General features: G+C 34.3%; 1 protein-coding gene across 1 annotated transcript; it reads left to right on the forward strand.

Moving 5' to 3' along the window:
- Positions 1 to 1,152: 1,152 nt before the first annotated feature.
- Positions 1,153 to 9,047, forward strand: LOC133518563 (uncharacterized). The gene is made up of 4 exons (XM_061852225.1): positions 1,153 to 1,596; positions 1,750 to 5,006; positions 8,007 to 8,249; positions 8,962 to 9,047. The coding sequence occupies exons 2-4, from the start codon at positions 1,862 to 1,864 to the stop codon at positions 9,045 to 9,047; spliced, it is 3,474 nt and encodes a 1,157-aa protein (XP_061708209.1). The 5' UTR covers positions 1,153 to 1,596; positions 1,750 to 1,861.
- Positions 9,048 to 12,137: the final 3,090 nt, after the last annotated feature.

Here is a 12,137-nt window from a genome sequence, read left to right on the forward strand (position 1 = left end):
CATACCAAATTTCAGGACTCTCCAAGAAATTTCGAGAGTTGTTCTATTCCGATTGTGCTAAGAAACTAAGAAAAACGTTTTGCATTGTAGGTATTAAGGTAAATAAACATTAAAACAAATAAAACTGAGTTTTGTATCAAAAAGTATCTTATCATAAAAAAGTATTTAGAAGATACGTATCTTGTATCTAGTATTTCAAATACCTTTTTCAAAGTTATCTTGTATCTGATATCTTAGATACTTGACTACCTAGCATCCTGTATTTTAGATACTTTTTATAGGGTATCCTGTACATCTCTGAATATATGTTTAAAACAAATGTGTAAAGTGTGCAAGGCACTTGATGCCCGAAAAGGGACGGTAGCTTGGAAGGGACGGGAAAGGGACGGTGTGGCATTAAAAGGGACGGAAAACCGTCCCTTTTAGGACGATCTGGCAACGCTGTTATTGACGATTCAGACTTCAGTTGACGTTGGTTGACAGCATTAGTTTGACATTTGGGGTACGTTCGTATATTAATAAAATAATGTTAAGTTATATTTTCCATAATTTAGCATTTATAGTCTGGCAAACCCAATTTGTTAGTAAATAAGAAGAAAAGAAAACTATACTCATCCCTTTTTTGGGTGCTAATACTAGCGTAAGATAAAGACAGTATGATTCTCTCTATCTATGTTTGAAATGAGAGATTTCCTTGCAAACCTAAAGAAAATTTATAAAATATTACTGGAGACTGATATTTTTGGTAAAATTATAGTATAGTAGTTTTTAAAATAGCAATGGAGGAGAATTTGATAACTGCACGTTTATATACCATCAGATTTTGTTCTCAGTCTGAAATAATAACGCTCAATTTATTTATTTTTAATAAAACTATCATCACAAAATTGAAGTAGCCCTATTATTATTATTATATAGCCATTTGTTCTGAACATGTTTGTTGTTTTTGATAGTAAATTAGTCTTGAATAGTCATATGAAGTCTCTTAGTTCAGTGTGCCTGTTGGCAAAGGCCTCCTCCAACTCCTTCCAATATCTCCTCTCTCTTGCTACCCTTGTCCGGAGTGGACCCACTCCACTGTAAGTATAATTTCATCTTCACTTCACATCGTGTTAATTGAGGGTCTTGCGATCTTGACCCATCTGTAGCCCTATTACAAGTTCAAAAATTTCCAAGAAATAGTTATAGAACCGGGAGACCTGAAAAACTAAATGTTTATAAGTACCTTCTTTATCGCTTGAATACGCAAGAAGGATAGAGAGGCAGGTAACGAAATTTCATTTTTTGCGGTAGGCTCTCATGTCGAGTGTTATAATAAAAACCAAGCGCTCTCGTAAAACCATTATAAATACGATATTTTTTGCTTTATAATTTCAATATTGTAGCTTTGTCATTAATACATTATAATATGGATTATATATCACTAAAGATATACTATATTTTTGAATTACCGTTGTAGATGGTACACTGATCACATCCTTATTGTGTTTTGGTGACAAGCAACACTTAACTCTTGTCTGTGCATGGACGACAAACGTAGGAACGTAATAAATCGGTGTCTCCTAGGAAATATTATTGATGTCTTAGAAACTTCAGGTAAACTAAACGAGTACTGCAGCCTTTTCATTGTAAAATTGTGCTTTAATTATTTATTGAATCCAAATATACAAAGGGTATGTGGCACTGTGTTTTGACAGTTGCCAAAGTAGTTATCTGTGATATTGATTGGTATTTTGTTTATATTTTCAGGACGAGCACTATATTCATTATGCTGAGAGTATGAAATAGAAGTAACGACGTGCAATAAAGTATACGTAAAAGATGTTATCAAGTAAGGTCCATTGTGGAACTCGGGTTGGCCATGGATGCTAAGGACTCGCGGGCTGAGGTAGTGCTGACGGAACGTAGCAACGATGGCGGCGCTAAGTTCGCGCTCCAGTACGACAGGAGCAAGAGTCACGACGTCGCAGCCAGCGCATTCAAGGGGGACACGGCGGGCGTGCGCCCGTGCGCCGTCATAGGCCCCGACCGCGTCGTGCCGCCCTCGCGGGACGGCCCCAAGAAGACGCCAACCGAGCCATGGCTTGCCCCCGACCCCATCTACCGGCGCATGCCTGATTACCCTTACAAGATGCCCGACCACAAGGACCCCACAAGAAACATATCACCACGACAGACATTCCAAGAAAATATGCAGCGCATTATCATGCCACCAGGATATAATTCGACTAAACTGCATGAAGATTCCCCGTTTGCATCCAAAAATACAAAGTTAACTGTGCCCACTGAGGTAAAGTATTGTGAAGTGCCTTATAATATTAATCAAGTAAGTAGTGACCAAAAACATATTAGGACTGCTGATCATAGTGCATCAAATGTAAACCCATTGCTTATGAGAGGAGTTCCACATGGGTGGCCTGCCGGTAGTGTACATGTACGCCCATTGAGGACTTATGGTGCTCCGGAAGGGCTGCCATACCCAGATTATGTCAACTGTACTGGTCCGAGGCCAGTGCTTACTAGGACTCATGAAGAACCACTGTATCCGGATCCCTATTACCATGAGAGCAACATCCGCTTCAAACCCTATCCCAACATTAAAGAGAGATACCCGCAGGGCAGGTATGAATATCTAGGAAATTATCCAAGTCCTTACCATCCCCCCAATCCCTTTGCTCATAAATATGAATTACCAAAGACAATGCCGCCTCACTCATATCCTGGCTATCCCCAAGTACCCAAATATACTGAGAGGATACCTGAGCCTCTTATGGATGGTTACCAAAGAGCCCTTAGTCAACAAGGCAATTATGGTGTTCCCATTCGTAACCCTGTTATTCATTCCTCTTATAGACCTATGCCTGGGAACCATATGCAAAATAAATTGAACCCATACCCACCAGACGGACAACTTAAACCAGTTCCAAACAAACTGCCTTATGACCCCACAAGTAAGATGTACCTTGATTATGATACCCGTTCAAAGCCCTTGCCTATGCCTGATAATTATTATCTTAATGAAGGGCCTAGGCCATATCATGCTAAAAATACTATTGTTGTACCAAATTTTGCTTCTTCAAGCATGCATGGAGTAAATGCTCATCCATACTATATTAAAGAAAATATGTCATTGAAAAATTATGAATATCCTCGATATAAAACCATGGACCCATCTATGTTAAATCATTCTCTAACAAAACTACCACCGCAGTTTTCCCCCAGTGCCTTAGCAATATCACCAGCAGATTCAAATGCTAGCAATGAAACAGCACTGACTCATGGCACTTCTCAAGATGACTGTGGATATGTAAGCCAATCCTCAATGACAAGTGTGAGAAGTATAGAGAGTCTAAACAGAATTCCAATGGATCCTTATGGTAGATATGACTACAGATATGGTCCAATAGTAAGAGCTTCCCCACCTACCAAACCAGATTCCAGCAGTAACCAAGGGTCAAAATCTAAAAAAGATATAAGACAATTTATATCATCATGGAGTGAAGGAGATGATGAAAATGCTGAAAACAGTGCTAAAAGAGATGGTGTTAAGAACATGACTGATGATAAACATACTTTTAGTAAGCAGTATGATAGTGTTAATAATCAGGAACAACTCTATGTCCTTGGATTAGTCAATGTCCCAAGTGAAGAGCTCAGCAAATATGAACACATTCAAAAAGTATCCAAATTACCCGAAAATATTAAAGGCTATAACAGTCTTGAATTGCTCAATCAATTTGAAGAAGCCATAGAATCTTCAAATATTACCAGTGTTAAACCACCAAGGACAATACAAATGCCGTTAAAAAGTGTTCAACACAAACATGAGCCAATACCTCGTGCTTTGTCACCATTGGATGTTGAAGCTAAAATCAGTCAATCTGTTATTCATAAGGAAGTTGGCTGTAATTTCGAAATTAAGCCATGTAGCCCGAAAATGTTGAATGTCGAGGTGGCTACACCCATGCAGATGCTCAATGAAAGAGTTATTGAAAAAGTAGCTAATCCACATAATGTAAAGTCACCTATAATAATACAAGCTGTGGATGACAACTTAGACCACACTTTATTGAATAAAACAATAAAATGTCCGATACCGAACACAGCATCAAGTTGTAAAATGAACAGTCAACATCTATCTAATTCACCTACTGTTGATCATTTAAAAACAAGTTATACTTTACAAGATTTAGAAAGTAATTCAGGTGTATGTTTGGCTTCCTTACCCAGACTAGACACAGATATAGAATTGAATTTCCCTGAAGTAAATCAACAATTTATTAACGCAAACAAAACAGATTCGGTTATAACTACATCTTTCACAAAAGATCTGCCTTCCTTGGATATTGACCGGTCTGCTATTACCATGACTGAATGTGATATGAATTATCAATATTCGCCTAAAATGGAAACTGAAACAGATTTTTCACGATTAAGCAAATACAGAAAATTAAAAAGATGTGTTCTAGATGAGAATGATGAACCAGCAAAAGTTCAAGCTACAAGAATAGATAGTGTAATTATAAAAAATCCTGATAACACAAGAAGTCTTGAAGAAACCAATGATAATTCTGGGAGCGGTTTAAAAGATGACCTTCAAGAATTTGCTATGAACTTAGTGTCTCAAACTAAAAATACAAAACAACAAAATGATGTGGATAAAATGTTTGACCCTTCCACCAACTCCACTATCACCGGTAGATATGATGATGTTAAAACTAATTTACCCAGCACTTTTATGCATCAATCAAGTAATTTATCAAACAGACATTTTAACGAGAATGAAGAGATCAGCTGTAATAATGCTGTCCATGCACAAACAGAAGATTGTAATATGCACAGTAAAGATATTTCAAACCGATATTTAGAAAAGGCTGCTTTAGATATTCCAATGAATCTGTCTCCACAGGCAAGATATTCGATGATCGAAGTAGACGAAGAATGCAGAAATTCTGAAAAGGGAGATAAAACCTTTGTTTTAGAAGAGAAGCATCAGTTTGCTATGGGTAATATTTGCACGAAGAAAAATAATAATAATGATAAATGTATTAGTAGTGGTAGTTTAGAAAATCCCAACGATATTTTAATGAAATCACAAAACGATACGTCTCATAAGCAACATTTTAATACTCTTGAGAAGCCGATTGCGATCCCAAATACCCATAGTAATTGTCTTACTACTGGGTTAAGCAAGGAATGTGACATACAAAAAGATGAAAAAGGTAATTCAGTTTCAGAAAATCAAACTCCATATTCTCCAAAAATGAAAACTGAAACAGATAATTCAGTTTCGCATATTGAAAATCAAACTTCATTTTCTTCAGAAATGGAAATTGAAACAGATAATTCAGTTTCGCATATTGATAATAAAACTTTCTACATAACAAATGTAGACAGCAATAATGATAAAAAAACTAGTTTTGAAAATGAAGAAAACGTTGCTTTGAATGAAAAAGCACCAGTTAATAATACAATAAGCAAAATAGACCGTGTTGAAAACATTTCGGAAAATAAAAAAGAACAGGATAAAAATGAACACAAAACCATTTGTCTCGATAAAGTTAACAATAAAGATACGCATTATTTATTGCAAGAGGAAAAGAGTATCCTTTCAGAGCAGTATTGCAAAAACCACGACACTATATCGTATGTTCCTAAACTAAAGCGAAAGAAATTTAAGGGTGAGGCCACTCATCGAAAACGAAGTTACGAAAATAAGGCCGTAGACATTGTTGAACACGGTGTTGTAAATAATATGGAAAAACAGATTTTTTTGGTTTCCCTTGATAAAAAAGAACCTGGAGAACAACTAACACTTAAACAAGCCCAGATTATACCAGGAAACGTCATAGCAGAAGAAAATAATAAAACGCACGTTAATTTGATGAATATAGAATCTACCAACGTTAGTACAAATGGGCCTAAAGAAACTGTAGCAAATAATGACATTATAGGGAACATTTCGCATAATTTTCCAGACGATATAAATACCAATATGCCAGTTTCATCTTCGCCTGTCAAAGACAAATGTTCGGAAACAATATTCGTAACTGAGACGAAAGCACTACAAAAAAAAATGTCTTTGGATACCGATAGTGACATCAAAAAAAATATTGATGACTCTAATTCGACAGTGAAAAATAATCTAAATTTGGATAACCTAGTAGTATCAAACAAAATTCTTAACAACAATGTGTCAGAGATTTCCAGTGATTTAAGTGCACAAAAAGAAAAGTCTTTGATACAAGCAAACGCGAGTATTAATTATGAAGCAAAAGAATTAAATACACTAGATGAAACTCAATCTCATCATCAATCAAGAGACATTAATTTTAAGAACAAAGATTTTGATCCAATGGTTAGTTCAGATATGAAAGAAAAAGAACTCGAAGAAACAATAAAAGATAACACTATGAGCTCCGTTACGAAGAAAGTAGATACGCTCAATTTCACGGATCAATATGTCGAACACGGCGTCGAATTGAATGAAGATAAAAGTTCTAATTTTGAAAATGAAAACATAAATATTACTACCAACGCACAGAAAAGTGAATATCAATCGCAAAAACTAGAAAAATGTCAATGTAAAAACGAAGGCCGACATCATAATGTTCAAACGCTTAATAATAGAGATAATCCCGTCGTAACAGGCTTCAAACATGATATTCAAAAGGATTTTTGTCAAGACGAAACAAAAACTAAAAACGTTCCGGCGTATCATGCATTTGTAAATAAAGAGCTTTTTTCTTCTCGTTTTCAGAACTTACTTTTTTATAATGTAAATTTCGACACCTGTTCTAGTACTGGTGAACACAAGGTAATTGATAAAAAACCTACCATGAATAATAGTTTATGTGATCATATGACCAAAAATCCAAAAACTGATGAAGTTGATATAAATATTAAAAATAAAAGTGACGAAAATTTAAGGGATTTGGATTCGTCTGATCGAATCGAAACAATAGTTGAAGCCGCTACGATTGAGGAATGTGGTAACGGAAATCTAGGCGAAAAAAAATTTTACGCGATTTCTTCGGAAAATATTAACATAAGCAATGGTCCAAAAAACGAGGATAATGTTAACAAAACTTGTATTCAAAACGATAAAGAAAGTGCTATCCCATCGTCAGAAACTCTAATAATAAGTTTTGATACAAATGGAATGAATACTGTCACAGATAATTTTACAAAATCGATGGATAGTTGGGTTTCTAAGTCTTGCCAGGAAATGGATGAAGCTTGGAAAAAAGATTCAGAAAACAATAGTGGTAAAAGCGGATCGTATATACAATACACAAATACAGATACTTTTCCAAAATCGGTGGACATCTCCGGTTGTAAGTCACCTGGCCTAGAAATAGTTGATGAATGTGTAAAATTATTAGAAAATGACAATGACGAATGCACCAATAAAGATACGTTTCCAAAATCAGTGGACGATTCTGGTTATAAGTCACCTTACCAAGAAATGGACGATGAATGTGTTAACAATTTAGAAAATAATAACGGCAACTCAGATTTACAATTCATTAATAATGTCGAAAGTGACGCTTGTGACACTAATATCATAGTCATTGATAATTCTATAAGAGTGACACCAGAACACTGTAATGAGTATAGTAAAATTGGTACACCTATCGAGAATGAATTGGATAAAAAAATAGAATCATTCGTTGATCAATTAAGTGCTCGACCACGTTTTTCCCTCAAAAGATCTTTATCTGACTCTGCCTTGAATGCATATGATGATGATGTTGACGAATGTACAGCAAAAAGATGTATATTGCCTAAAAAACGGAAAAAAATCTGTGATATCAACAAAATAGACGGATCCCACTTGCTTAACATAATTCAAAGTAGTAGAAGAAATTCTGTTTCAACACTTAGCAATGAAAATTTTTCGTTTTGCATACTGATAGATGATCATTGCATTGTCTCTGAAGAAAATTATGAACAAGAAAATTATATGCAGTTTGAAAACAATTTCTTAAACCATACCCTTAAAGATCCTATAGTGGATGAAAAAACTGCGTCTCCAGCGTATAACTCAGAAGACCAGAACGAAAATACTTCTGACACATACATAACCAAATATGATGAAGAAAAAATGTGGGTCGAAGACGTTGGCTGTGAAGAAACTATTGAAACCGAGGACATTGCAGAAAATATCATTATTGGTGATCCCGCTTCTCCAAATAATACGGAATTAACTGATTATGAATCGAACGATGAAGACATGGATATCTTAAGTAATGAAGACGCAGATCACACGAGCAAAGTTAAACACATATATGGCGATAATATGTGTACAAATGATGCTCAATTAGTTGACGCATTGTACAGAACACCTCAAATGGATGTTAATAAAAAACTAATGGATAAAGAATCTCATACAGCCGAAAAATATAGTAAATACTATGATAGCGATTCATTAGAAATGTTATTAGCTGAACCTGTTGATTACACCCCTCGTGCGGTTACAGAGTCAAATATAAACTCTGTTAGCCTAGCGATCCGGCAGAGACCTGAGGCAGGCGCAATGAATAAAGAAAATCTGAATTCAAAATGTTTAGAAGTTTCCTCACCTCGTGTGAGTAATATAAAAGATATACTGACGATTGACGCTATCCCAAATGAAGAGAATATAGAATCGATAAATAATATTACGGAGCCACCTGCTGATAATAATTGTGATGATGCTCAAGACGGTACAATACACTCGTGTGAGTCAAGTTTAGACAATGTTTTCTCTTACGTTGACAACAAGAACTGTTCACATAAAAGTTCTAGTTCTCCCGAAGTTTCGTCTACTACACCTGAAGAAAAAAATTCAAGTATATTACTCAAAATTTCGAACTTCAAAGGTTCACGAATATCTGAAGTAAAAAACTTAAGTTCCGATAAGCAAGAATACAATAGCTGTAAACATACTACCAACGAATATTTTAAATCTGATTACAGCCATGGTACCACTTCAAAGCGACCCTTGCTTACTAAAGCTGCTCAAAAATATATTCCTCCGCTTAGGGAGACTATTCCTGACCTAAAAGTAAAATTGGCTTTACCACAACAAAGTCTACTGAAGTTGCGAAAAAACAAAGTAGCCAAAGAAGAACCAAAGTTTATCACTCGGAATATTTATAGTGATAATAACAATATTAAGCTAAAACAAGAAATTCCAAAGAAAATTAAACCTAAATTTGAAGATGTTCTTAAAAATATTGATGAAGCTCAGTTTCAAATGCACAAAGCGAAGAATAAAAAACCTAAAAAGTACATTCCCAAGGTGGTTATAAAAAAGTCCGAAAATGGTTCACATTATGCGAGTACTTGCGCAAAAGAAGTATTTAATCCAGATTTGACTGGGAGGAAATGGCAACCATGGGTATTTATTGAAAAAAATAAATTTATCGAGAACATGGCACTCAGGAACAAGACGAGGGCTGTGTTCAGTCACCGAAGGAAGTCCTTTGTCTTAGCTGAAAAATTTTGCAAGTACAAATCAGTTAGTACTGCAAAATTTGTCATATCCCAACCCAAATTAAATGATTTTTCTACGGGAAATCTAAAATACACAATAAAATTGAAACATAGGTAGCTACTAAAGTAAGAGTCTTTGGAACTGGTTTTTCAGGGTCTGCATTACAAATGTATCTGCAAATCCAAGACTGGAGCCCACCCAAATGAACATTCCTTCGATTCCAAATTATTTTATTTAGTTAGGATGTTGATTTAGTTCACTACCTTGTGACAAAGCCAAATTTTGTACAGTGTGATATGAGAAGTAAAATTATTAAGATACTGTATCTATAATAAAATTAATGAAGTTATTAGAAGTGCAATTTGATCTGATCTGTAATTTGTTACTGTGTTACAAAGTTTATTAAAATTGTTTTTTTGAAGTCATTCCATTTTATAGCAGAATTATAAACAATATGTATATATATATATTATATATCTGCACTTAGCACTTTATAATAAGCCATACATTAGTATTAATTGTTTATTTATTGTCATAATTTAATATTGTTTTTATTAAAATATAGTGAGTTATATTATGTATAAAGGTTTAGGTTTGTTAATAAGTACTGTTTTATTATTGTTTAGTGTTGCAGGGATTTGTTTCATAAACATTAACACTAATATACCTTGAGGTTGCACACACATAAAAACCTGTATGTACCTACACAGTCATAAACAACATGGAAATCTGATGGAAATGTTGAAATTTATTTTAGATAATTTTATTATAACGTGTAGAATACATGAAATCGTACTTTTAATATCTACTTGTTATTTCTATTACTAGAAATATGAAGTTACTGTTGCACGTATTTATATTTTAACTGTTGGACACTTTTGCTGGCGGTACGGCTACATATTACCGTATCATACCATATAATTTCGAACTGTATTTGATAGCAGGTACTATACCCAAGGCAATGGATACCGCCGGCGAACGTGTAATGTTACGAAACGGGCTTGCAGATGGTTAATTTTGAATGAGATGAGAACCTATCTACTGTATATAAAAATTAGGATGTAAATATTTATATGACCAAACAACCGTTGTTGATATGGTTACCAATTGCTCACGTAAATTCTAAGCACCATTTTATAATATGTGTATTGCGAGAAATAGGTGTTACTTTAGGCTCAAGTACAAAGAGTGCGTACTGCTGTTATTGATGTCCTATACTGTATCGTGTATTTATAAACATTATGCTTGTTGTCGTTTAATGTTGTCTGCAATGTTGTCTCAAACGTTGTAGTACAATGACGTATTGTAATAAATTTTCAGCGTGAAATAAGCAGAACCAATACTCAGACGTTATATATATGGGAAAACTAACTAGCTTTTATATAATATTTTTATATTGCTCTGTTTTACGCTCTTCGACTTGCGATGTTACGAGCGGTATATTTAAATATTTAATGGGACTTGATAATTTCCTAATGCTGTCCTTATTAGAACCAAGTGCCTGATATATTTGGTTTGCAGTAACGTATTATCATATATTATATAATTTGAAAATACCGTATACTCGCATACATATGCTGCAGTGCCTTTAACGTTTGAGCTAAAAATTTACACCACCGTAGAATGCGAAGTAGGTACCTAATATTTTATTGTAATGTAATTACAGTGTGTATACTATACATTGACACTTCAGAAAATGGTGTATTTACTGATCTCATAATCAAGGCACTCGCCATTAAACGTTTTAGCCTGATTGTGCCTAAACCGTATTAAAATAAAATAATACACTATTTTTATACTATGTACAGGGTGTTAAATAAATATATACCAAATAAAGTGCTTTTATTAGAGTCCTGCATACATTGTAGTAGCAACCGCCGTCTCGTTTATTGTATAAATTAGTTGTTAAGTATAAATAATTTAAAATTAATTTTCCTTGTGTTGAGTGAGTGATGCTCATAATTGTATAGTGGTTTGAAATGGTTTTATATATTATAAATATATTTATAATAACATATTATAGGCTTAATGTTGCATAACTGGGGTAACTTTATGAATACTTACGAAATGTACAAAATAAATAGGCATGGATATGAATGATGATGTACTATAGATAAATATCTGCATAATTTACAAGATGTTTTGATTGTTTTGAGGCTGTTTAAAAGCAAATCATCATGGTTCCTGTGGGACAGTCCGACTGATTACGCATGTTTGTTCTTTTACTATTTGCTATGTCACGCACTTTGTTAATTTTTTGTATATTTTTTTCTATATCCTAAAAAAATCTTTGTAGTTTCGCACTATTGAGTGAACTGTTTGAGAGTTTTATTTTACAGCACTGTTGGTAATTGTTATATTTTAAGCAAATAGTAAGTTTTATTACATTAAGGGTTATGGAATAAGTTATAAGAGATCGTAAAATATTTGTTTTACGTTTAATGTTAAATGCATATCGTTTAATGCCAGTAACGCACGTGATAGTGTTTCGTGATAGATGTAAACCAAAAGGCGCGCGCTCGCTCCGCGGGGCGGTCTATCGCAGGGAGCAGTGCGCTATTTGTTAAAGGGAATATTAAGTTTTCGAGTGAAACCTAGTTTTGAGAATTGTTCTAATATTGACCAAATAAATGTGTTCTAAATAAAACGTCTTGCG

This window comes from Cydia pomonella, chromosome 6 (genome assembly GCF_033807575.1).
Source record: "Cydia pomonella isolate Wapato2018A chromosome 6, ilCydPomo1, whole genome shotgun sequence".
Lineage (NCBI taxonomy): Eukaryota > Metazoa > Arthropoda > Insecta > Lepidoptera > Tortricidae > Cydia > Cydia pomonella.

Bases quoted from the DNA above. Each gene is read 5' to 3' on its own strand.
- LOC133518563 (XM_061852225.1), top strand. From the start codon at position 1,862: ATGGATGCTAAGGACTCGCGGGCTGAGGTAGTGCTGACGGAACGTAGC. The intron at 5,007-8,006 runs GTAATATTTGCA...ATACCCTTAAAG, and splicing joins GAAGCATCAGTTTGCTATGG to ATCCTATAGTGGATGAAAAA. The intron at 8,250-8,961 runs GTAATGAAGACG...ATCTGATTACAG, and splicing joins TGAAGACATGGATATCTTAA to CCATGGTACCACTTCAAAGC.